Source organism: Chroicocephalus ridibundus, chromosome 5 (assembly GCF_963924245.1).
Source record: "Chroicocephalus ridibundus chromosome 5, bChrRid1.1, whole genome shotgun sequence".
Lineage (NCBI taxonomy): Eukaryota > Metazoa > Chordata > Aves > Charadriiformes > Laridae > Chroicocephalus > Chroicocephalus ridibundus.
This window is the reverse complement of record NC_086288.1, coordinates 7,220,804-7,245,534: the sequence shown is the minus strand read 5'-3', so window position 1 is coordinate 7,245,534 and position 24,731 is coordinate 7,220,804. Positions and strand designations below refer to the sequence as shown.

Here is a 24,731-nt window from a genome sequence, read left to right as displayed (position 1 = left end):
AGCTCACTAAATATTTAAACTGCATGTTTGAACACGCCAAGGTTGCAGCTTATATTTGGGGCAATGCTAGCGTAGCTACACTGCCACACAGAAGCACTCTAGAAACTTAATTCTGCATCTTATTTTCCCCACCACACCACCCTACAGCCACCAACAGAATGTGAACAAAGATCACTTGTTTCTACACTCCTGAATGCAAACAGCTCTAGCAGAGACACAATGCGTACCAAAGAATGCAACAAAAAAAATCTTGCTTTCCAAAACACATCATGACAGGTAACCGAGAACATGTCATTTCCCAAGCACATGACAAAACTGCCCAGCAGTTCATTAAATCTCAGTTTAGACTTGAACAAGAGCAACGGAGGAGGAAAGTCTATTGAGTCCCCCAAATCCACTTGGGCAGGTGACATCATCTTTGCGGGTGCATCTTCAGGTATCGAACAGATCCCACGAGTCTGGCGGGTTAGAGATTTACATGGTCCAATACTAACGCTGTCAGCTACTAAATGCAACTAGAAGTCAGAAATAGGAAGAGGAAATGTATGGCTCCCATATATTCTGTTACAGGACACTTCTAACATGCACCCAGTCCCCAGTCATTTGCGTCGCACCCTACGCAAGGATACCAGATTCAAATCTTCAATAAAATAATTGCCTCCCAGTGGGAGTGAGAAGCCTTTGCGGCTCAGGGAGTTCCCTTCACCTCCCACCCCTCCAGCCGCCTGCATTTGTCGCCAGCCCAGGTTCAAACCAACGCTGAAGAAAAAGCAACTGAAAAAAAAAAAAAAACCCACACCAAACAAAAAACTAAATCTTTTAATTGACTGCTTAAGAGACCCGAGTGTTTCCCTTCAGGAACACATCCACTTTATAGCCAACATAGGGGGTAAAAATACAACTTAAAACATCTGGCAATTGCTTTGGTGTATGGCTGCAGGGACAAGGCTGACGCAAGGCGGCATTCACGACAACTGAAGAGCAAGAGAGACTGGTATAGTTATCTTTCCACGCCTGTCAGTGTAAGCAGAATAAAACCAGCGCATGCTAAACACAAGCACAGGACTTCCTAACTTGCTCTCAAGATTTTGATCTGGCTCCATCATAACTAGACCATGAGCGAAACCAACTCCTAATAGTTTCGTGGAAAGCATAACAAAGGTTTCGACAGACTTACCACCACTCCGAAGTTCAGGTCATTCATTCATTCGTTAAAAGCGAGAAAGGAGAATAGCAGATTCCTTCCCCACACACACTAACACAGAAACCCCAATTCCTAAAGCCTACATCCTCCTTTCACCATATCTCAAACGCTAACATTCATCTGCTTCTCTTTCGCAATACTGTGATTTTCATACAATAATGAAGACTGAAAAGCTTAACTGCTGTAACTGGTCTGGTGCAGTTCCCCGAGGCAAGACCTACAAGCTCGTTGTAGAGACTACTACTGGGTGCGGGGAGCTCCCCGAGCGGGACAGGGAAAGCTCTATCCAGACAGAGGAAGCACATACCAAGAGGATTCCACCCCACTTACAGCTTCAGCAGAAAATCTTTGGGAGGAGAAGATGGTATAGAAACATACAAAAGAGTAAGTGGAAAAAGGTTACAAAATAACTAAACCAAGAAACTGTTTGGATTTTAGCAAAAATAAACCAAGGGAAGGGATGAAGGCTCGAGAACAAGGCACAAGGAAAGCATGGTGAAGGAACTCCCTAAACAAAACAGTTTAGTTTGAGAAAACTCTGCGTAAGAATTCATACCGTATCTACCCCGGACCTTGAGCTTGCCAGATAACAAACCAAATTATTGTAGGTCTGTTGAATGCCCAGCAGAGATCTCCTATGATCAAGGAAGGAGAGAACACACAACACACTGGAAAAATCATTAGGTGTCACTTAGTCCCTGTCCCCCTCTGCCAAGAAACAGCAGGTTTCTTCCCGTAAGCTGGCAAAAGCTGTAACAACAGGATACACAACTATTTGGTCTCACCAACTATTCTAAATAAGCCATTCCATGTTTGCCTCCACTACCTTTCTGATCACCGCTTCTCAAATTCAGCGCAGCCATCCTACGAGCGCCGGAAACGGTCTCACACGAAAGGCAGGCAGGCATCCAAAAGGAAAAGCAATTAGGATAAATGCAGGCTGCTAGTCGTCACGTGCTATGGAAATACCTGCAATTTTGGCAATGAATTATCAGAATTCCATGCATTTATGCAGTTCACCATATGTGAAACCTGTTAACTGTGTGCACGGTCATATACTCCTTGAGACAAACAGAAGTTCAGGGACTCAACAACCTAATACAGCTTCTCCAAGCCAAAACCCTTATAGGACACACTTGCTCTTGGGAAGTCTAGTTCCCAATGTTGCTGCAAGCATTACTTCAACTACCTTATTAGTTCAGAAGCTCTCCTATTATTTAATAAAAACCCATCCTCATTTATTTATGCCTTAGCACCATCAGTTAACTATCCCTTCAAATGGTTACCTTACTAAGTAATCCTGCTTGCTGCCTAAGCCCCGAGCACAGCAGCACCTTACTCCTGCTATCCTACATTACAATTCCCAACACTGAGATGAAAGCATCTTAAAAAACCAAAACAAATAAATAATTTTTTCCTCTATGTCAATCTGTTACATGTGACAGATTTATAACGTCTTCTTGCTCCAGGTCCTTCCTCTACTCCTTGAGCACTCGGTGAAAAAAGTAAAGACTTCTGTCTGGTGGCCAACATTACACGCAGTAATAGGCGTCTTGATCAAGTATGGCATTTTATTTTCAGCTACATTCCGTAATAGAATTTAGCTATACCTGTGAGCAATTTCTCTTTAGATTTTAAAATGCTCCGAGCTAGTCGGCAGCACCTGCCTTTCCCTGATAAGAGTCTCTGAACTCTCGTTCAGTTCTTCTGAAACATCAAAACATCACATTAATGCAGAAGTGAAAGGGAACAGAGAAACCCTCAGAAACGCCACGCTGAACATCCCATTTCGCTTGGACGTAAAAAAGGTCATGGAACGGGGAACACGTTGCATCATCCCCACTATTTGTTACAACCAATTTTTAGTCTTCCGAGAAGAACCGCCTTCTCAAAAAAATCTTACAGTTCCAAGGACGTTTTGCTCCCTTCACACCCACATCCAGCATTTCTAGTAAATTATGCCCTTCTATTTTTATAGGTAAGTACAGCTACAGCAGTGCCAGATGCAGTTCCACCTAGCACTAAATCAGGAAACGTGTTTCAAGCGCTTGCCTCCCCGAGCCGGATGAGTCTGGAAGCCACCACCTCCGAGCCACACAAAGCTCTTTGCGCTGTCACAAGCCCACACGCCGCCTGGCCTCACAAAGACGTCACAACTTGCTCGTACGCAAAAACACCAGAGTTCTTCCAAAGCTGTAATTTTATCTAGTCATCTGCTGACAGGGAGGGTTTTTAACGATGCGGATTCTTGCAGGCTCTTCTGTCTGAGGGTGGCAAGATGATGTTTCCAGAAGAAAGGAAAATTTCCAGGCATCCTGCTTCCACCGCTTACCGAGCTGCCTCAACAGCCCACTTCAGCTTCAAACGCAACACTGGCAGATCTTTTACAATCAAAGCAGTTAAATAGCCAGCCTAAACTCTTGATACGCTTCTTGTTAACTGCAGGAAAGGAGCCACTTAAACCTTCGCACTCCGGAAAGAAGCATTTTGGCTGGCCTGGCTTAGACGTCCTCACACCCAACTATTTGCGCACTGGAGTCTTTCAATGGGGCTTTTTATCTATTTCTATCAAGTCTGCTGCATATCTAGGGAAACTTGAACTAAACCAGAAAATTTTAGGCTCCTTTAGGCTCTTTAACAATCTGATCTAGTTAAAAATGTCCCTGCTTACTGTGGGGGGGTTGGACTAGATGACTTTTAAAGGTCCCTTCAAACCCAACACATTCTATGATTCTCTGATTCTTACGCATAAAACTTGAGACTTCACCGCTTGTTCTTACCACAGAACTAACCTCAAGCTCTTACCGACTGTTGCGTCTAACACAGCTCAAACCGACGACCAAAAAATCCTTGCCCTGAACCTAGCGTGCTTCACAATAAACCATAGGGATGCAGATCGAAGCCCAAATCCTGCTCCACCCAGGCTGCCAACCTATCCATTTCACTGCAGCACCACAACCTCAACCACCGAAACACTGACAGTGCTCCAAAGTCTTCCTCAAATTCCTCGAGTGAAAAAGACCAGACCATAATCCACTAACAATTCATTACAGCATCTTCAACTAATGCAGCACTTACAAAGTATGTGATTACTTATGCCACCGGCAAAACGGAAGATGAGGAGACACCACCCTGGAGAAGATGTGATAATCTGAAAACCTTTTTTTTTTTGCCCTGCACACCTACTTGCACATCATGTACCAAGCTGACATGTTTTACAGGAAATAAACATTTTATGTCAAAATATTACAAGCATTCAACTTCCACGTAAAGCATAGCGAGCACTGCTCCTCCAGTCTGTTTCAGGCTACCCGTACACTCAGGAATAGAGTGCTGCCGTTACCGTAAATCATTTCATACAGGGATCATCACTGGACTGTTTTATCAAACACTGGAAAGGACAGAAACTTGCCCTGGGGAAAAAAAAACAAATAGAAAACGCTGCATTTTCAGGATACACCTGCCACCTATATTCTTCTGACTGGTATATATTGCTGAAGTTGCGCGACATCGTCTTTCTTTCTTTCCTTGGGGGCAGGTGCAAGTAACTAACCTCTGCAAGTATAGCTATACCACTCGCTGTCTCCCAAAAGCGTTCACCACCATGGTCCAACTGAAATAAGCCCTTCAAAACACATGGAAGTGCTCAAGAGATTCTGAAAAAGCCAAACTCAAGCCAGCACACAGATCATTTACCTGGGGCATGGAAACGTTTCATATTTCGACGACTCCTTTTTCATCTTCAAAGGCCTTTGCAAGCATTAATTAATCCTCACAAAGTATCTTTGAAGTAGGCATCATTAGCGTCTTGTTAGACACAGGGAAACGGAGGCAGAGACTCACTACTAAAGGCCAACGAGTAAATTTATCAGAAAAGCCCTCAAGTTTTAGCCCAGTACCTCCTTGCCTTCTTTCTCCTGCTGCACCTCTTCTTAAACCCCGAGACACAGAAACACTGTAAGGGGAAAACCAAATTCCAGAAAAGCAAACATTTCAAGCCTTCAAACAGTAACATGGGCCTTCAAAAGATAACATCCTGCTAAGAACAGACACATCAGACTATGATCATGTTAGTTTCCAATAGCCAACATGTCAACACAATAATTAAACTAACAGCTCAAGCCATTTTTTGGAAATCAAATCAATAGTTGCAGCACTTAAACACATTTTCCCTGTGACAACCACAGCATCAGAAGGACAGCAGGTAAAATTAAGTTTTACATCTTCAAAATCTGCACTAACAAGATTTAACTTGAGCATTTCTATTTATAAAACTGAGTAGTCACAACATTTTTGTTCTGAAAAGAGATGCGTGTGAGCCAGGCATTACTCTCCTCCGCTCTTACAATACCAAAAAGTCAATTATTTCCCAGTCAAATTCCCACTCCTTAAAATAAGCCTCTCTCAGTGAGTTCACTTTAATTTGCCAGTAACAAATCCAGGCATTCCACAACCTTCCGTTCCTTGGACGTGCCACCATGCCTTAGGTTTAAAGACAAATAAAGTAACCATCAACTTAGGACAGAAAAAGATGGCTAAGGAAGCTCCAGTCCCCTGCTTAGAGGTTACAGGTGCAACTGGCCAGAGAAAGGAGCGCTTCTGCCAGGCTCCGGGGCAGGATAAGAAATCCCAGAGCCCAGCTATTCAAGGTATGACTTGCCATGAAGATGACTATGAGACCCCCTGAACAGAGCAGGCTAACGGTTTGAAATGAGACACGGAGCTATCAGCCCAGCCACCTCGAATTCAGAAGACTGAAGTGCTTCAGGACAATACGATACTGGGTTACAACTCAACACGAAGAGGTATTTGAAGGCTGTTTAACACAATCCAAGAGTTAAAAGCCAGCAAGCCTACGGGTAAGCAGAGACTCTTAAGCACACAAGCCGATAGCTCTCACCTTGAAAAACGTCCCTCTGCGTAAATTCTTCAGATACAGTCACTATCTTTTTCTGAACGCTAATAAAAACACCACGCTTCTAAAGAGGGCTCCCATCTAACAGAAGTAAATGTCACAAACATGAAGCTGTAAAAAGCGTAATTGTCTTCACATGAAAGCAAACACAGACGCTGCCAGGATCGCTAAGCAAATCAAAGCAGCCTGTCTGGGAAAGAGTTAAGAGCTGCCAACTCCTTCCACCACAAAGCTGCTCTCCCAAAAGGTAAGGCAGTGGTTAGAAAAGCAATTCCAGACCCAGGGCTTTTGTTTTGCTTTATTTCTTTGGGGTTTTTTTTTGTTTTGTTTTGTTTTTTAAAGAAGATCTGTTGCCCTGACTTGAAAAATTTCAATAGACGCATGGTCATTTCTATAGAAACAGAATACGCCTCGTTTATTGTTTATATGCTCTACTGTAAGAAACGGTAACTGAAAATACTTAGCTCAATGGCACACAGCTAAAGTTTCCCAGAGAAGCTAGTACGAGATAAAACAATAACCTAAATTGGCTACTACACCTAGAGTAAGCCACTGAAATTAGAAATATCAAAGTTTGAAACCTTTAAAGTAAGGGCGCCTAAGAAACGATTCTTCCCAAAGCTAACACCGCACTTGGTAACCAAGAGGCCTCCGCTTTGCACGGAATGTCTTTGTGTGATTAACTCACCTCTCGCCTGCCCAAGCCACGGCCAGTTGCCAAGGCTACAAAAGCCCGGTGCCACGCTTTATAACCCAAGGAGTCGGAGCCAAGTTACTGCTTTCCAGATTTCGGCATTGCTCCTCCTGGAGCACTGTCATTAGGAAAGCCGTGCGGAGCATCTTCAGGAAAAAGTACTCCATTCTGCCAAAGCAATAATTAGGCTTCCAGACATTTCTGTGCAAACCCAGCAGCTCCTGCCTACAGCACCCACTTCCCCACAGAGCTCTACGGTGTTTTTTTCCCCCAAAAAAAGCCCCAGGTGTTTTTTTCCACCCAAAAGCCCCAGGTCCTTGAGCTTAGCAGCTTAACAAGAAATTCAGATTTTTAAATAAATAAATTCCAAGGTACCAGAGACAAAACAACTTTCCATAAAAGGCACAGGGTCCTTTCAGAAGGGAGAGGAAGGAAACGGCTTAGTTTCAAACATCATTTTTTTAAGTATTGAACATCATATAATTAAAAAAAAAAAAGCCACCAGCAAACATGAACCAAACAGTTCCCTTATCTAAAAAAAAAAAAAAGAAAAAAAAAAAGTATTATAGACCAGAGGAATTTCAAACAATGTTTCAGCACATGGAACTGACAACGATGGCAATAAAGCACAGGTTATTCCTAAAAGAAGAGCTTCTTCAGATGTCTGGAAATGCAATAAATACGAATCCAGACAAAACCCCAAATCCCACGTTTTTCTTAACAGCGAAACATGGTTATCCATCCTTCTTCATCCCAGCCTTTTTCTTTGCTACACCGTGGAGTAAGTTCCATTTTCTATAGGCTTTTCAACCTGAACGTGCTTCTCAAGGCGTAAAGCGCCCATCATCATTACAACTCATTTGAAACAGTGCCTCTTTCTGCCAAAGTACTGACAGCGAAATAGGTGATTTTATGAGATTCTTAATTCTCTACCCATGAAGGCAAGGACTAAAACCCGGCCTCCCCTTCTCGGAAAAATAGCTGTCTTCCTAGACTGAAGTTTCACACAAGACTGTATGAGAGAAGGCAGATGAAAAAGTCATCATCTCCTCAATAGCTCCTAAAAAATACAGGTACCATTACACACGAGACTCTACATGTTAAAAAAGCAGAAGTTTATCAGATGATTCACATCCAGTAAGGAGAAAGTTATTTAAGGTAGCCTTAAGGAATGATTTTGCTTTTGCTTGTCCCAACCACCACCTCCCAGTGTTGAAAGCTGTCATAACATGTACACGTCCACATTCTTAAAATACATTTTTTTTTTTCCTCCTGTACATACACATTTCAGAGTCAGTGAAATCAAGCAGATGCGAGATTCGTCCATCAGAACTCAGATGCTCTTACGTGCACCAGAACACAGCTGAAGACAAACTTTTGATGTCTGAGCTCTGAGCAGGGGAGAGGGGACTGGCCCTTGGAAACGGGCCATTTAACTCTGACACATGGCCTCGCTTGCCCTGCAGCGGCATGCCTGGTGCCAAATCCACAAAGATGTCAGGTGGCCACAGACCGTTTTCTAGCCCAGCCGGGCACCTACGCTTCCTTACGTCTCTCCGCCTCCGTTTTTCCGTCTGCAAGCTCAGAATGTGCCGGTAAACAAGGGGGAGGTGTTATGCTGTAACAGTCGTGTCTACTACAACCCCACCCATGTAGGTGGCAATGGTGTTCCTGCTGTTCACCCAGTTGGAAGCAACCCTTCTGCCAAGTAATCACAATTCCTAATGCAAGGAACAAGGAAGCGTCCAGAACACCATCCCATAACCAGGAAATCATCACCAGTTTGCTATGCTCACACACAAAATAAATTCCCTTGTTTCACTGACAACATGTTCATTCAATACACTTTCATCTCCTGGAAAATCCTCAAAACAAACAAAGCAAGTCACAGTTGCCCTCACTGGATGCTACCAGAGCTCGCTCTGCGCACTCAAAAACACAAACTAATTCCCAGAGCAGCCAACAGCTGCGGAAATGACTCAACTTCTCAAGCGTTGTCCTCTGTAGGACTAACGGCAGCTCTGGGCAACGCAAGGAGGGACAGGCCTGAGACACAAAAAGGAGTATACAAGAGTATCCGCCAGAGAAAAACTTCGATGAAAAAAGGAAGAAGTACACATTCAGCCAAGCATGCCCTACTGACTTGCAGAGACAAGCAGGCAGACACGCAGGCAGTAGAGGGACTGAACGCGTCCGCAGTATAAAATCCGCAGCCTCCCCGAAGGCTCACTCGGCATGTTTTATGAATGTCACCGCACTGCTGCTCGCAAGTTTCTCCACAGGCTTTTTCAAGAGCTTTAAGATCACCAAACATCACCTGAAACACGTTTTCACTCCAATTTGCAAGAAAGAAGCTTTTAGCAGAGACCCAAGTTCTCCTCTGACATACCATTTGAGGTTCTGCTACAGGAGAGGAATCAGCATTGTCCAGCACGTTACGCTGCACGCTCTGAGGTATCCCCCGACTACCCCGAGGCAAACGCAACGCTGTCTTCGCTCACAGCATTTCTGTCTTAGTACAAATAGAAGTTAGATTTTTAAGAAAGCTGAGGACTGGTCTCGGCTGTTTTGTTGGGTTCTTTCAACCAGATCCAGGTTCCTCAACTATTTTAATGCTAATATTTACCGTGTACGTATACACACACGTATCACGGAACTGTAAGGCATAATCAAAACCAGATCTGTTTCTGCAGATTTTAGTATCCTAATATTCATGTACTACTTCTTTTAAAGAGTAGGCTACTTGCAGCTTTGAAGAAGGTAAGCAGTATTCCTTCCTCTCCAACTGCTTTGTTTTTTCCTGCTGACCACTGAGATGGAGTTCAGTATCTTTACCATTTCAGTCACTAATTAATCTCTCGGCAAACTAAATAGCACTATTTTCTCGCTAATGGTCCCCTCTTTTCCCGGGAAACCCTTGTTCCTGTCAATTAGCATTAGCTGTCTTAAAAGGCAGGGCACAGCATGAATTCAAACAGAAGTCAGAACTTCACCCAGTTATGGTTCGAAGTTTAGTTTCCACGAAGGTTCACACCTCAGTTTACTGCATGAATGTACCGATAAATCATTCGGTAGACACAAGAACTACGCTTCTTTTGTAAAACCTACCCTTTCCCATACATAAAACTTGGCACTAAAAAGCCATTTGAACGCTTATTCCTGCTGTAGATGAGCGTATTTTCCTTTGAAGAAAGAGGACTCAATCACATTGTAAACAGCAGACTACTGAAAGAAGCTGAAAGGTTGCTGAAAAGGATGGGGTACGTCCCCTGCAGCAAGGATGGCTGTAGGAGAACTCACGCCACAGAGCATGCGGTTCTGCCCAGTGGCAAGCAAATTCAGAAACAAAGTTAGATGCCCGTGACAGAAGATTACTTAATATTTGTTAATGAAAGTACACCTATGTGCTCCATACCCATCAAATCCTGCAGAAAGACTCAGCCCTGTCAAGTGCACAATCCAAATCACCTTAGACAGTCTCCCTCTGACTTGTTATAAACATCAGGAAGACAGAGACCCAAGAGCAAATGCAGGCTGAAGAAAATTTGCGTATTTTTGAGGAATTCTTAAAAGCTGTCACTCAGATTTTTCCAAGAAAATGTGATGTTCTAAAGGAAAACAATGACAGAGAGGGAAAATGCTTGGTAACACGTGTGGGAGTGAGGATGACACAGCACACATTATGCGGACGCACGGAAACACGGAAAGCAGTATTAGACAACTCAAACGTCATGCAGAACATAAGGGAACCAAACAGTAATCTTTTTTTCTTTTTAAGAGGGAGGCAATAATGTGCAAGTCCTGGCCTGGCAGTCCAAGTGCATACCAACAAGAGAGGGAAACAAATCAACCACAGAATGTCAGCACCCACAGACGATCAGAAACTAGAAAGTACCATTATGGATGCAACTAACAAACAATAGAAGAAATATAAGGAAATATATAAAGCTGCAAGTCTGGGTTCTTTCTTTCAATAACACATCTGATTGTGTTTAAAGAAAAGATACTGGAAATGTTAATAAAAGAAAGAAAGTTTACTAAACGGTTTAAGTACGCAGGAAGGAGTTCAAGATTTTCAACAAGTAACTGGAAATACCATAAAGTGGCTGGAGAGCTGCAGCTCGCCTGGGGCAGACTTCCACACTGCCAGCCCCATAGAGCATCACCCGCCGTGTGGGGCGGGAGGAAATGGGGCGGCCTGTCAAATAAATAAAGCAGGTGATTAACAGTATTTGCCTGCCTACGGTTTCTTTACCGTAGTACTTTTTCGATTTTATAAAACAAGGACAAAAGCATCTCATACAAAAGGTATACGCTACTTTCTATAGCAAACTGTTCCTCCTGCTACAGAGATTTCCTTATGTTCAGCTAAATTCTCTTTACGTCTTTACATTACTAATGGCCTCTGCATCCTAAACTGTACCTGCCGGTAATAGTCACACCCTTTAAATACATTTAAGAAAGTAGGAAGCAGAGCTTTACAGAAAGTGATCTACAAGCCGCTGAGGATGATAAATTGCAGCAATAAAGGCTTGGCTCTAGAATCAAATTAGATCCTCACTCATACACCAAATATAGTGCTTGGAGAACATGCCTCAGAACATGGACGGTTTCCCAAAATGCTGATCAGTGCTTTTGAAAAACCAATGCTTTATGAATGACTAAAGCAAATCTGGTCATACAACCTAAGAAATCACAGCAGGGCATTTTAAAAAAAAAAAAAAAAAAAAAAAAAAGACTAGCTAAACAGTTTAAGACAGTCTTCAATCCTTTTAAACACAATAAAAAGAACAATCTGTTAATGTGTTCAGGAAAAAGGTAAAAGTTAAAGAAGAAGAAACAACTAAATTGTAATGGAGGAGTCGTCACTTCAGCACTTTACAAAAGGCTATCTTTTACCGTAACCCCCATGCAAAAGAGGCTGATGATATGAACACGGCAAATAAGAAATACTCGGCAACTTCCCAACAGAAAACCTCAAAGCATACACAGAAGATCACATTCATACGTTGATTAATAGGCAAAACCGAGTCCGAATTCAAGAAATAACAAAACGATCATTAGAGGCAAGAAATAACACAGGGAACAACAGGAAGACGAAATGGACGGGAGGCAGTAATGAATAATCTAACAGCTTTCCAAAAATACACTGCATTATCTCATCACCAAGTATTTCTTACACATCCCCCATATTTAATACGATCTTGTGTGTGCTGCGTATAACTATCTTCAGTAAAATTTGCTTATACCTTGCAAAGTATCATATCAGGAAAATCCAGCCGTCTGAGGCATCTGAGGGGGAACAATAGCTCCTACGTTCACAGGAGAACATTTCTTTTGAAATTATTTAAGCTCCTGCATTTGACAGCTGAGTCCACAGTCAGTTGAACTGTTCTATGGTGAATTTAAACATTCAGATTTTTCCTCTTTTTCACTCACACTGCAGCAAGAAATTTTATGAAGAGCTGTCAACCATAGAAGTTAGTAATAGGACATTAGAAACATTTGGGTTTTTTTGTAAGAGTTACACTTCAACATTAGAAAAAACAGTATTTTGTTGCCACAAAGTATGACAAGTAAAAGCCACAGTAAGGCCATTGCGAGTCCTGAATCTAGAACGCTCAGAAGTCCCTAAAACAATTACTCCGTTCAAGCAAAACCGGGACTGTGCTACTAAAGTTGGTGAAAACAAAATTAAAATACCAGCTAGCAAAACAAAATATGGGTTATTTTATTAAGGTCAACATAGGAAACTCACCCAATCGTTATCTGGATTGAAATTATTTCTCTATCAAAAATCAGATGTCTCAATTTTTAGCGAAAGAGGAATTTAGCAAAGCTTACCTAAACTCACTTATTCTCTTTGTCATAAAGAAAGTAATTAGACTTGTGATAAAGACAACAAATCCAGGCATTATGAGTTCTTATCTGCAAGATGTTCTTCACTAAGGAAGGGATTAAGACTTCGTATGTCAGGAGCGCTCATATCTCTAGGACACAAGCAATTAACTCTGGAGGTAAGCTACCAAATTTAAAGATGAAGTGCAAGGATAGACAAGCAAAAAAAAAAATCCAAGTACGTGGAAAAGAAGCAAACTTCAAATAAAACTGAACTGAAATATGGGTAGGATCACAGGAGGTATGTAAGAAGAACAAAAGGAATGGAATCCTGTCAAGGAACAGCTGTGAACTGGAGAAGGGAGAGAGGAGAGGGTGAACAAGATAGAAGTGTCCTCACAAAAAAACAAACAAACAAACAAACAAAAAAACCCAGAAGGGAAGTTGGGACAAGAAGCTAAGGCCACAATTGGCTTTCAAGATGAATGGGAAAAGACAGAACAAAGGAAGAACGACCATTTACATTTGCAAGTTAGACCAGAGCGGATGCACCTTTCTCCTGAAGAAAAACCGAAAAAAATGCAAGAGAAGAGTGAATGAATTCGCTTCCAAGCAGCGCTTTTAAGAGTTTCAAAATATATTTGCAAGGAAAAAATTACTGTTGCCTTCATGAATTCACAGTGGGGGACTGTCTTTTTATTAACACAAAATTACCATCTCATACGCATGAATTTACTGTCTGCTGACTCCGGCTACATATCTGAAGTGGGAAGCAAAGACTTGAATTAAACAGAATACGACTGAGATGCAGAACACATTTTAGTACACTGCCCAAAACCAGGTGTCAGGTCCTGGAAGGCATACACCTACTAAGCTAACTAAGAAATCGTTTCAACCTTTTTATCAAAGAACCACACATGGATTCACGCCTCTCCAGACATCCAATCTCCAGCTCTCGTTCCCCTCCTCCAAATCCCTTGACCAAAATATTGGCCCAGGCAGCAGCGTCCTGGGAAGGCATTTGAGAGATCCACGTGCAGACTAACCACCAAGCTGGCTCTGGGAAATTATCTAAAAATTATAAAATGAACTTTGCGGTTACTTATTTATGATCTGCTTTAAACTGATCCAGAAAAGCTGCACACACATGGTTTTAGATAACCTAGTCAGAACGTACTGTTGCTCTGGAGGGAAATTTATAGCACCCTGCTCAATTTTAAAATTCCATGTATTTCCTTCCAGAAGAGGCAAATGCAACAGCTGTCTTCAAGGGGAAAGACAGCCCTCCCCCTGGAAGACAGCCCCCTGAAAACTTCAAGAAAAAGAATTTTCTTGCCCTTAGTTGTCGTTGTAGAGACTCCAAAAAGGACTTTTCCCGTTTGCAGCGTCATTCACCTACGCTGACCTTCCTACAGCACAGCACGGTCCATCACAACCTCTCTTCAGTGACGTTCACATACCATGCAGCAGGTGACGTTCCAATACTGACAGCCAACATCACACTAGTGCCACGGAAGTGCTATCAAAGCAAAATGAAAGGAGATGCTCTGTTTAAAAAAGCAACACACACAGAGATGACCAGGCAGCAAAGCACTGGATCCTGACAATCCCACCTCATGAAATTCACAGGCCAGAAAAAAATTTACAAAGCGTATGAAAAGCAATTAAGTTATATTCAGTTACAGCTGAAAACAGATTCTACAGCATTTGAATATATAACCCACAATCTCCCTCTCTGTCTGCTTTAAAAAAAAAAAGACAAAAACCAAACAGCAAGTTCATTGTAGCTCATGTCTAATAGGAAGTGGCTTAGTTTACAAACACTAAAAGGATCGCAAAGCATACAGTTGAGGTTGATTTGTGGGTCAAAGGCTTACTGATAGCTTTGGCAGCAGTATCTTTCTTACTGCTTACTATGGAAGACTTAAAGTGGCGTAATTAAATGCAGCTATTTACTTCTCTAAAAAAAAAAAAAACAAGCAGCTTCATTCTGTCAGCCCTGGGCACGAAAACATATTACGGCACTTGCAACTCTTAAGCCACCCTTCGGTGGACAAATGCTTCTAATATTTTATCCTTTTGCAAACTATAAAAAAAAGACTTATGTATCGCTCGGGACACGTACAGCATAAGATGTAACTGTAACCCCTGGGCTGTCCGCACCATGGTTGTCTGTTGCTGTGAAGAGCTCCTAAATCCAAAGACTTGACAGAAAATTATCAAATGCTTTTGGCACCTTTTCGAGATTAAAAACCGAGCCACTCTACACGTACACAAATCCCCCGAAAGTGATCCTTGTTCCACCACTGTTCTCGGCTGACAAATGTAAACAGCTAATTGCATAGGTTCGCTTACATTGCAAACACAAAGAGAGAAGGACAAACAAGGGAAAACAATTGTGGCATAAAAGCAAACAATTAGGAAGCAATTAAGACCGGACATCACTGCGATGTAGTAAACACGACTTTCACACTGAACAATGCCTTTCTTCGTATGTTGTGGTTTTTTTCATCCCAAACTAATGCTTCTAAACCGAGAACCGAAGCATCTAAGAACATTTCAAATTACCAATCGCTCACTTCATCAATTACATGTTCCCCAAAACCGACTATCAGCAGCAAAAGTTTTTTTCAAATGCAATTCCAAGCTCAGACATCTCACAGCCTGAACTGGTCTGCGCAGCTCTGTTATTCCAGGACAGACTCGTTCTTTCTGAAATAAAAGCCAGGCAGCAGCGTAAACTCAGCTCCGCAGCACCTTCCTCCTCCAACCCTACTGATAAGCCGACAGCACTCATGCACTGCGGGCTACAATTTATTTCCATTTCATCATACGTACATTTGATCAGCTACTTTTTGGAAGCGTACGCTAGTTTCCCACATTTCATCCAACTCATCAAGAAAGAACAAAGTCTGCGATAGAGGAATGGCAACAACTCAACTACCTACATAGGGAGTAACGCATACACAAAGCCAACCAAAGTTTGCAGTCAGGTCGGCGACACCCAACCCACCTTACTGGCAAGTATGTAAGCTTATTCGATTACAAGCTTATTCTATTGCCACTTTGCACAGAAAAAGGAAGAAGCCTCCTCCCTGTCTTTTGCCACCTCCAGACATTCCTGCTGCTTCCATTATTCCAACACCATCCCTCGTGTCACTACACAAAGACACCAAGTAACTAAATTAGCAAAAAGCTAATCCCACCAAAAAGGAATTAAGTTTTCTGCTGCTTTAGCATCTTCAACCAGCTCATTAGAAGGATGAGAAGTGCCTCAGTGAGCTTAACCCTATCGGCAAACTGCACGCTAACAAACTGGTTTGGGGTCTTTGGGGAAGATAAACGAGGAGGGAAGCAGAGTGACAAGCACTTTAAAAGACCTTTTCCAAGAGAGTCCAAGAATTGTAAAAAGAATTGTACCACAGGCAGCACGAGGGGCAACACAAACACCTCTGCGTAAGTTTTTCATTGCCAGGGTTTCGTGAAGCTTTCTGTTCCTTGGTGCTTCCTTCCTTGCAGGTGAGAGACCAGCTGCCAGCCGAGGGGCACATCTTTTGACAGCAGGCATTTCAAAACAGGAATTAAACACCGAGTCAACCCCACAAGTGAAGTGATGTGCTTCAACAATATTAAACACAAATTTCAGGTCAAAGCATATATTTCTACAGCCAATAATTCAATGAATCGCAGAATCATTTAGGTTGGAAAAGACCCTCAAGATCATTGAGCCCAACCGTTAACCTAACACTACCAATGAAAGCTATAAGCAGCCAAAAAGGAAGAAAAACGTGCTACTTTCTGCAAAGTTAATTATCAGAGCTGACTCCGTATAAACTCTACCTCTAAGGAATCCTTTTGCTTTCCCCAAAACTCAAAATTACTGTTACCAAGACTTTAAAAAAAAAAAAAAGAACACAAAAAAAAACCCCAACACTTTAAAAAGTTGGCAATAGCTTTGCAGTTCTCTCTCCAATTTACTCATAAGCAAACTCGAGAGACTTTTCATTCCCAGTACTCTTCATCCAAGCTGAATGCAACACTAACGGTACTGGTTAAACAACAGATTTTGCAGTCAAGAAATACATTCGTGTGTCGAGAGCCTCTACCCTGACCTCTGCTCTAGGAACACGGCCTGCACAGCAGTATTACACTAATCAAACTAAAACTGAAGAAAAACAGTACTTTAAAATACAGGGAGAAAAACATCTGAACATTCAACAGGCATGTATTTCCCATTTCTAAGTTTGTAAATGCCTACACGTTTATTTTCAATGATCAAAATGCCAGTTTAGAAGTGCCCAACAGCCTTCTGCGGGAATCCTTGATAAAGAGGAGATAAATACCACACCAACTTTTAACTACAGAAGAAGCACTCACAAAGCACTCAGTTGCTCTCCAGCTACACTAAGGTGAAAAACACTGCCCACTTGAGAAGTGGCTTTCACTTGGTAAGTAGCAGCAACTCAGCCTCTAGGGAAGCTGAGGAAGGGGACACAACAAAAAGCCAGGATATTCTTCAAAAGCAGGAGCAGACGGGGAAATCGGGAAGGCCACAACGCCTGTTGATCTGGAAACAAACACACCCGCTCTGATTCTGGTATTTATCTGCAAGAAATATAGGGGAAAAAAAGTAATGCCCCACCGCACCTTCCTCACATACACAGGCACACAAACTATGATTTTAATTAAATTTGAAACAAAAAAATTAACCCGTGCGCACCATCAGAAGAAGCTGCTAGGTTCCACTGTGCCATATAACAAGACAGAGAAGGAAAAGCGCATCTTTCTCCCAGTTTGGTTCACAAGTTAACTTTGCCTGCATTCATAAATATACGCATCCCAAACAACAGCTACTCGTCCTCACCCTTACTTGCTTTTTCCATCAGCTCCTAGTCTTTCAAAGTCTCATCAGTTACGACTACTTACATTAATCTCATATTTAAAAAACTACACGCGAGAATTTTGAGAGGGATTTACTAATACATAGATGGCTTTTTTATTTTTTAAGAAAGACAGTTTCACAACTTCAATGATAAAACTGAATCTTTTCCTTTTAAAAATAAATGGTTTTCATCTAGCTTTTTTACGTAAGTTTTGCCAGCGTAGGATAACACAAGCGTGTTGCCATATGGCACGCCTACCAGAACTATCTTTGATTTTTTTCCTTGGAGATGTAAGCTAAAGTACCTGCAACCATGCTGTAATTTCCTTTTAGAGAGAACTTATCAAGCTGATTCTTTTTGGAACTGAAGGTACTTTCTAGTCCAATTCCCATTTTGAAATATTTTTTTAAAGATTCAGGATAACCTATTCAACCATTAGAGAGGTTTATAAAGTCTTTTCAGAAAGGAAGAAACAGATCAGAAAGAGAAAATAGCAGCGCTGAAAATAACAATTGCTGTCAAACCCGAGTTGTATTAATTCAGTGACTCGTCTCACAAGACAGTCTTTTTATAATGTTACCCATAACGAGAGAAGACAATGGTTTCCCTTGATTCCCCCCCCCCCCGCCCCGTGTAGCTTTATATGTCACTGGCCCTAGCAACAGCGAAGAATAGCAATGGATTTGTCAACGGACAAGGACCATGCAACGGGCCCGCGAGGGGGGCCCCAAGCACTCTGTGTTATCCAAGCACAATCGCCCTGTTATTTGACAACTGGCAAGCCTGCAAGCAGAACACGGCTTTCGATAACGCACTTGAGCGTCAAACTGACAAACTGCAGCCAAGTTACTGACGATAAACCTGCGTGACAGGTTCACCGTAATTTAGAAAATGTTTCTAGTCTAAGTGCACAAGGACAATCTTCATCTGCCACATCTTTATTGCGAGTTCAAAATTGTGAGTCAGTTCGCAAAAAGGCAACAGCATCACTGACGCAGAGAAAACAGCACGGACAATCAACTTTGCTACCTCCATACCAAGGAAACTCAGTGAAAAAGGGGGTGAAAAAGTACTATGAAAAACTACATTAACACACCTGTGAAAATGGTTGCAGCTTGAAATACAAATACTAAATCTGTAAAAGTGTAAAGATATACAACCAGTATCTTTGAATAACTCTATCAGGTTAACACAAAATTCAGGCTTGACAGAAGGTGATGCTAACTTTCTGGATACTTAAAAAAAAAAAAACAACTAACTACTTGCCAGTAACAAAGAAAGTTTCCTTGGTCTCCCTGAGGCCTACCAGGCATATTTTAAAATTACTTTTTGAAAATCTATTTCTAGACTGCAGATGAGCAAATGAGGTGCTGTCTACAACACCCTGCCAACGACAGCCGAGGCAGCGTTGCCAGCACTTCTAGATTTGCCATGCAATAACTTCAGTTTCCATTTCCGTATTTCATCCAGCAGGACCACTCGAAACAATGGAGGTGGGGGTAAAGGTTTGCTTTCCTAGGTTTCAGAAGGGTCTGGAAAAAAAAACAAGCATCTCATTATTGCCTGTGACAGAGGGTGGAGGGTTTCAGGCTTTTCCGTTACCAGTTAGCCAAATGACACGGAGCGGGAGGCTCTCTAATTTGCAAACCAGACTCCCAGGACACCAGGGTACTCGAGACCCCGTCCCCCCCTTCTCCACTGCAGCAGCTGAGAATGATGAAGGAGGGGGACAGCTGGGCTTCTCATTAGGAGCACCGCGCCTGAATCCACGGACAGACATTTGTACCCACCTCCCATTCGCAGCTTCCACCCCGCAGCTGAGAGGTGTCTTTCAAAAACCACTCTGGGGGTAAGGCAGCACAAGCGCAATGACAGGCAAGCCGGTTCCGTACAGCAGAGTTAAAAGATAAACGCAACAGCGAGATTTAGAAGGAAGCCAGCGTCGGTGTTACTTGTCTCCATGAGAACACAACTTACTAGAACACTCCAGCTCCCAAGATAAAGTATCTTCTCTAAAAGCAGGCTACATATACATCTGTTGGTTATCAATATAAGCCTGTAGCAACTGTCAGATATTATGGCAACGGTCCCGCTAACTGCTCGCACGGAACTCTGAATGTGCAAGAGCACTCCGCGGGGTGAAGGCCTTAATGGAGCTTGGCTCTGCAAGGGCGCCTTTTTCAGCTGCTTGGATTTCCCTGCTTTCCCCAGAGCACATCTTCACTTTTAATTAATAGGTCACTGAACCGGTTTATGTTAATTGTCAGAAGTACCTCGTCTTTGTTCCCAAGGGGAGGGACCAAAGTTCATTCAGTTGTTGTCTACCAAGCAAAATGGCAAAATGTAAGGTTTTGCACACACCTAAATTGCCACCAATTCCTAAGGGAGCTTTTTTATGCCGCAGTAAACAATTGCCTTCTCATTAGCAAGATGCATCCGTGCTGGCTCCCCGCGTCTGTCCCAGATCACCCTCGCTTCATCCGATAACCATGACCTAACCTGGAATTAACTTTTACACGCCGCTGCTCACCCAACCTGCGTCAACGGTGTCCAGTTCTAACTTACCGACCGCAGAGGCAACAACTCCCGAGCCTATCGTGCTTAGTATGAGGGGGGAAAATAAAAAAATATTGTTACAAGAGGGAAACTCCAGCAGATCGGTGGGTTTTCCCCCTGAAGGCGGCTCTCGCCCTTCCACAGCTCGCAACACAGCGCTCACCGGGAAGGTCTCCCCGACCCACCGGATTTATTGGCCCCGTGTGGCTGCTTTTTAAATCCATCTCCTCGCTGCCGGAGCCGCCCGGCCGATAAGGAAGGTGGAAACCCGACTGCCACGGCGAACTGCCGCCCTCCAAACGCCCTCCGAGGCGCCGGCCGGCCCCCGGCCGCCGTTAACGGCTCCCGCGGCTGAGGGGGGGCGGCCGTTACGGCCGTGAGCGCGGCCGGGGCCCCCCGGGGGAGCGGGGCACAAAGGGAGAGAGCGGCCAGGGCGCTCGCTCCGCCGCCGGAGAGGAGAGGGAAGAGAGTCAGGAGAAGAGCGGCCATGCCGGCGGGGAGCGGCCGCCCCGCTCCCTCAGGGCGGCGGCCGCGTCCCCTCGGCGGGCTGCCCTGCCCGGCGGGACGGGCTAGAGGAGTAGGAGGAGGAAGGGACTCTTCTCCCTCCTCGGGCAGGGGCAGCTTCCTCCCCACCCGCCGCCGTGAGCCCCCCGCGGTTACTCACAACAAGAAGCTCATGGCGATGGCGGCAGGAGCGGGACCGGGACCGGCGGCTGCCTGGACTCGGCTCGGCTGGGCTCGGCGCTGCTCGGCTCCCAATGGCAGCAGCGGCGGCGCAGGGCGGGCGGGTGCGGGGAGAGCGCCGCGGGGCGGGGACACGGCCCCCGCCTCCCGCCGCCGCCCGCCCAGCCGCCATCGCCCCCCGCCGCCCACCTTCCCTCAGGGCAGCGGCCGGCCGTCGCCTGTCCCCGGGCACGGATGTCCCCGTGTCCTTCCTGCCCCTGGTCCCTCAGACACCCCTGAGACTCTGTCCCGCCATAGATCCCCCTCTCCCCTCAGACACCCCCAAGACCCCCTCCCTCCATATATCCCCATTTCCCCTCAGACCTCCCCGAGCATCCGTCTCTCCATACATCTCCCTTTCCCCTCAGACCCCGTCCTTCCACATATCCCCCTGTCCCCTCAGACACCCCACAGCAGCTGCCTCAGCCCCAGGGCCCAGTCCTTGGAAGCGTTTCCCCCAGCCATGGGTGACCCAAAGGCGACAGAAAAACAGGGCACAGCCTCGGTTGAACCTGTGTATTGTAGCTGTCACTGGGCCATACATTTTTGGGCACGAGTGTGACACAAATGGCAGCCTTTAGGTAGTCCTGGCCCTGAAATCCCCATCCAGATCTCACATGAAAACTGCGGCCTGCCCGTATTCATCTCATTTCTACCCCAAATTGCCTCCTGCGGAGCAAGCCAGCAGGGTACAGCACCAGAGCAGCTTGCTTTGCTTTAGCAGGTCAGGCCAGGGACTCAAAACACATGACAATTTCATTATTTATACCATCCAGGCTTCCTCAGGTGGCCTGTCCTCATTCTTCTGGTGCATGACAAAGGGGTTCAGGTACCCAACCCACAGATAACCACCACAGTCATATAAAAAAATAGGGGGATCTTAACTGGCATTTCTGCTCTCCTCACCCAACAGCCTGACCCTTTTTTTAAATAAACGTGTCAAAACAGCTTCTAATATTTCAACACAACTGTTTGATTTGCGACCAATTTTTAACTCAGCCAGCAGTCAGCTAAGAAAGGACACATTTCAGATGTGAAGATAGGAGCAGCTGCAAATTACTGAGGTAAAAAAAACCAATCCAGTTTTTCTTACAAATCCTCGGCAAGTCCTTCCCCTGACCTCTGCCCTGAACCACCTCACCTTGTGTGAGCATGGTTAAAAACTCCCTGTCCTCCCACGTGTGGAAATTTAATGCCAGAGTATCTTTTCAGCATACATTTTCAAATAAGCACAATCGCATCTTTGCTGGCAATGGTTATTATCACACAGCGTGCTCTTCCAGGCAAGAGGGCTGTTCGTGACGCTCAAACCGAGGGTGTGCAGTGCATCGCAGAACATGTCCGGCACCTCATTTGACACCAGATGACAGCTGAAGGCTGTGTTTCCGGGGTCTGGGAATCCCTACCTCCCATCCCCAAACCAGGAACAATCATCTTAATTTTGGGGTTTGTCTCAGTCAGTCTATATGTTCCAGGGGAAACAGAGATAGACAGCAGCATCCAGAACGCTTCGAAATAAAATATCAAACGAGGACCACACATTCCACTGTAGGCTTAGCCACATCCAAGTGCCACCTCTTTGTGGCAGAAATTACATAATTTCATGTGAAAATCTGTCTCCATTTAGGTCAATGACAAGCCAGCTGGATTTTGGAGAAGGGACAGGACAGGCAGCACGACCCCCAGCGTTCCCCTCCTGCCCCAGGGGGATTCTGCGAGCCCTGGCGACCCCACGCTGCTGCAGGTAGGCCAGAGGAAAACCCGACGGCTTTCAGATTCGTTATCGGGCAAATTCAGGACATCGAAACATGCTACGATCCCACACAGCATTAAGTTTCTGTACGGCACATAAGGGGTGTCAGCTATAACGCCTTACGTGGCAACATTGACAGTCGTCTGCTTCTCTCATGTTTTTAAACGCTGAAACTGCATTTTCTCCTTTTCTGGCTCCGTCCTTCAGACCAAGTCGGAATGCCAGGTCAGTGCATTTCTGAGTAAATTAAAATTACGCTACTCTCCTTAGGACACTTTCAAAATCAAGCGTTTTACTGGGCAGCAAAGGCGTAATTAAAAAGCACTTCATGACGTTTGCAATTTTCCTTTTGGCTGTATTAGTAAAAGCAGGCACGAAACGGGTCTCGGGGCACTTTTTAACAGACGCTGTCAGACTAAGTTGGCGACGTAAATCAAACTCAATAAAAAAAGTATTGCTGATCTTTCTGGCACATTCACGTTGGGACATGAATAACCTCGGTTCTCTGTTCCCACCCGTACGCTTCCTTCTACCCACAGAGTGTTTTATTTTAGTGGCAAGTTAAAATTAAATGTCTGTTACTGCAGCAGTCAGGAGGAAATACTCGGCCTGGGCGGTTGTCAGGAGAAAGGGTTATGCAATGTGTACATTTTATGTCTCGCATTAATATTGGTCTGTTCGGGATGGCAAAGGGTCAGATAAAGTGCTCGCTTCAGACGCTGCTGACACGAGGGACCGGCAGCACGCTGCAGCCTTACGTAAGGGTCAAACCGCTCAGTCGCTCCAGGAAAAGCACACTGAATGCACCCGCGGTCTCGCGACTGTCATTTTGGTTTATCCATTACACCGTAGAGCTTAAAGAATTACTCTGAAAAGGCCCTCAAGCTGACAAAGCGCTTCGGTCCTAGGCTGAAGTTTCCAGCTCTGGCTGCACAGCTTAGGAAAGACAGAACATTCTAGCTGAAGAAAGTTCAAAAATTCAGATCACTAAACTTAATATGTACGTTATTGGGAATAAAAAAAATACATCGTTTTGAAATGTAAATACTACAGTACGTAAATACTAAGCTCTGTAAATATTCTCCCCACATTCTGGATTAAACTGACAGCATCCGTCCATTTTTTAGTTTTTTGTGCATTAAGGTAAGGGATTTGATTTGTGAACGAGCAATACCTAGAAGGCCAATGATAAAAATGTAGTGACGCATTTAAATATAAATATCAGATCGAACTTGTGGTATGTACTTGTAATTATTCTCCACAAAAAATGCAATGCACAAAGAAATTACAGCAACCGTGAGGTTATCATACAGCGGTCCCAAGAGTCACCATCATTCTGGGGCTGGGACAGAACAACTCATCGGCCTTGTTATTGCTGGACTGCAAAGAGAACAATAAATGTTTCAGTGCCCAGATATGTCTAATTCCTGCTACAATGTTCATACACTTTAGTAATAACGTCTCAGAAATCAACTATTTGTGCAGGACCTGCTCCACAAATCTCAACAGTATTTATGGCGTGGACTCCGTCTACGGGGGGGTTCGTGCTGCTGAAATTTCTCCACGCAAAATACACTCTCTTTTCTGTTTTCCAGAGTTGGTGGGCTCGCTCAGGCTAAGCACGCTATCTGTCTCCTGCAAACGTCTCAGCGTTCAGCAGGACAAATCTGAGCTAAACAAATAATTTTGGAAAATACCACCACAGAATACAAGGTCAGTTTTTCTTGGTGACAGATTACACAGAGTGAGAAGTAATGCTTCCAAATATAAGATAAGCATTTGTTTTAGTATCAACTGAGAACACTTTTTTTTTCCTCTTATCAAAGTAAAGAGTAGCTGGTATTAATTATTCTTGCCAATAACCTGTCTAACATTTGGTGTTGAAAAAGGCATCTTCAAAGGTAGATAAGTTTAACTTCTTGGTCAAGAGCAGTACGGGGGGGCGTCTCCAAGTCTTTTCATTTTTACTTATGGTAACATTACATCTCATTCAACACCAGTTCTGTTGAGTGAATAAATGCAAATTCTATTGTCCTAGGATGATTCCCCCCCCCCCCCCCCAATCACAGGTACAGAGGCTTTGATCCCTTAGATTTGCTAAAGAAGCTCTGACATTCCTGGAAAACTTCAGTGCCAACAGATGCCCAACAAAATGGTGCCCTCTA

The 24,731-nt window shown here is 44.0% G+C and overlaps 1 protein-coding gene across 2 annotated transcripts in view; it reads right to left on the bottom strand.

Moving 5' to 3' along the window:
* The window catches only part of MOB1B (MOB kinase activator 1B), a 40,632-nt gene extending 19,794 nt beyond the window's left edge, over nt 1-20,838 (bottom strand). The window contains exon 1 of one of the 2 annotated variants that reach the window (XM_063336108.1): nt 20,755-20,838. In XM_063336108.1, coding sequence (XP_063192178.1) covers nt 20,755-20,768 — 14 coding nt within the window. In that variant the 5' untranslated portion in view covers nt 20,769-20,838. Of the gene's footprint in view, nt 1-20,099; nt 20,186-20,754 lie in introns of those variants that run through there. The other variant, XM_063336109.1, reaches the window with a different exon arrangement.
* Nucleotides 20,839-24,731: the final 3,893 nt, after the last annotated feature.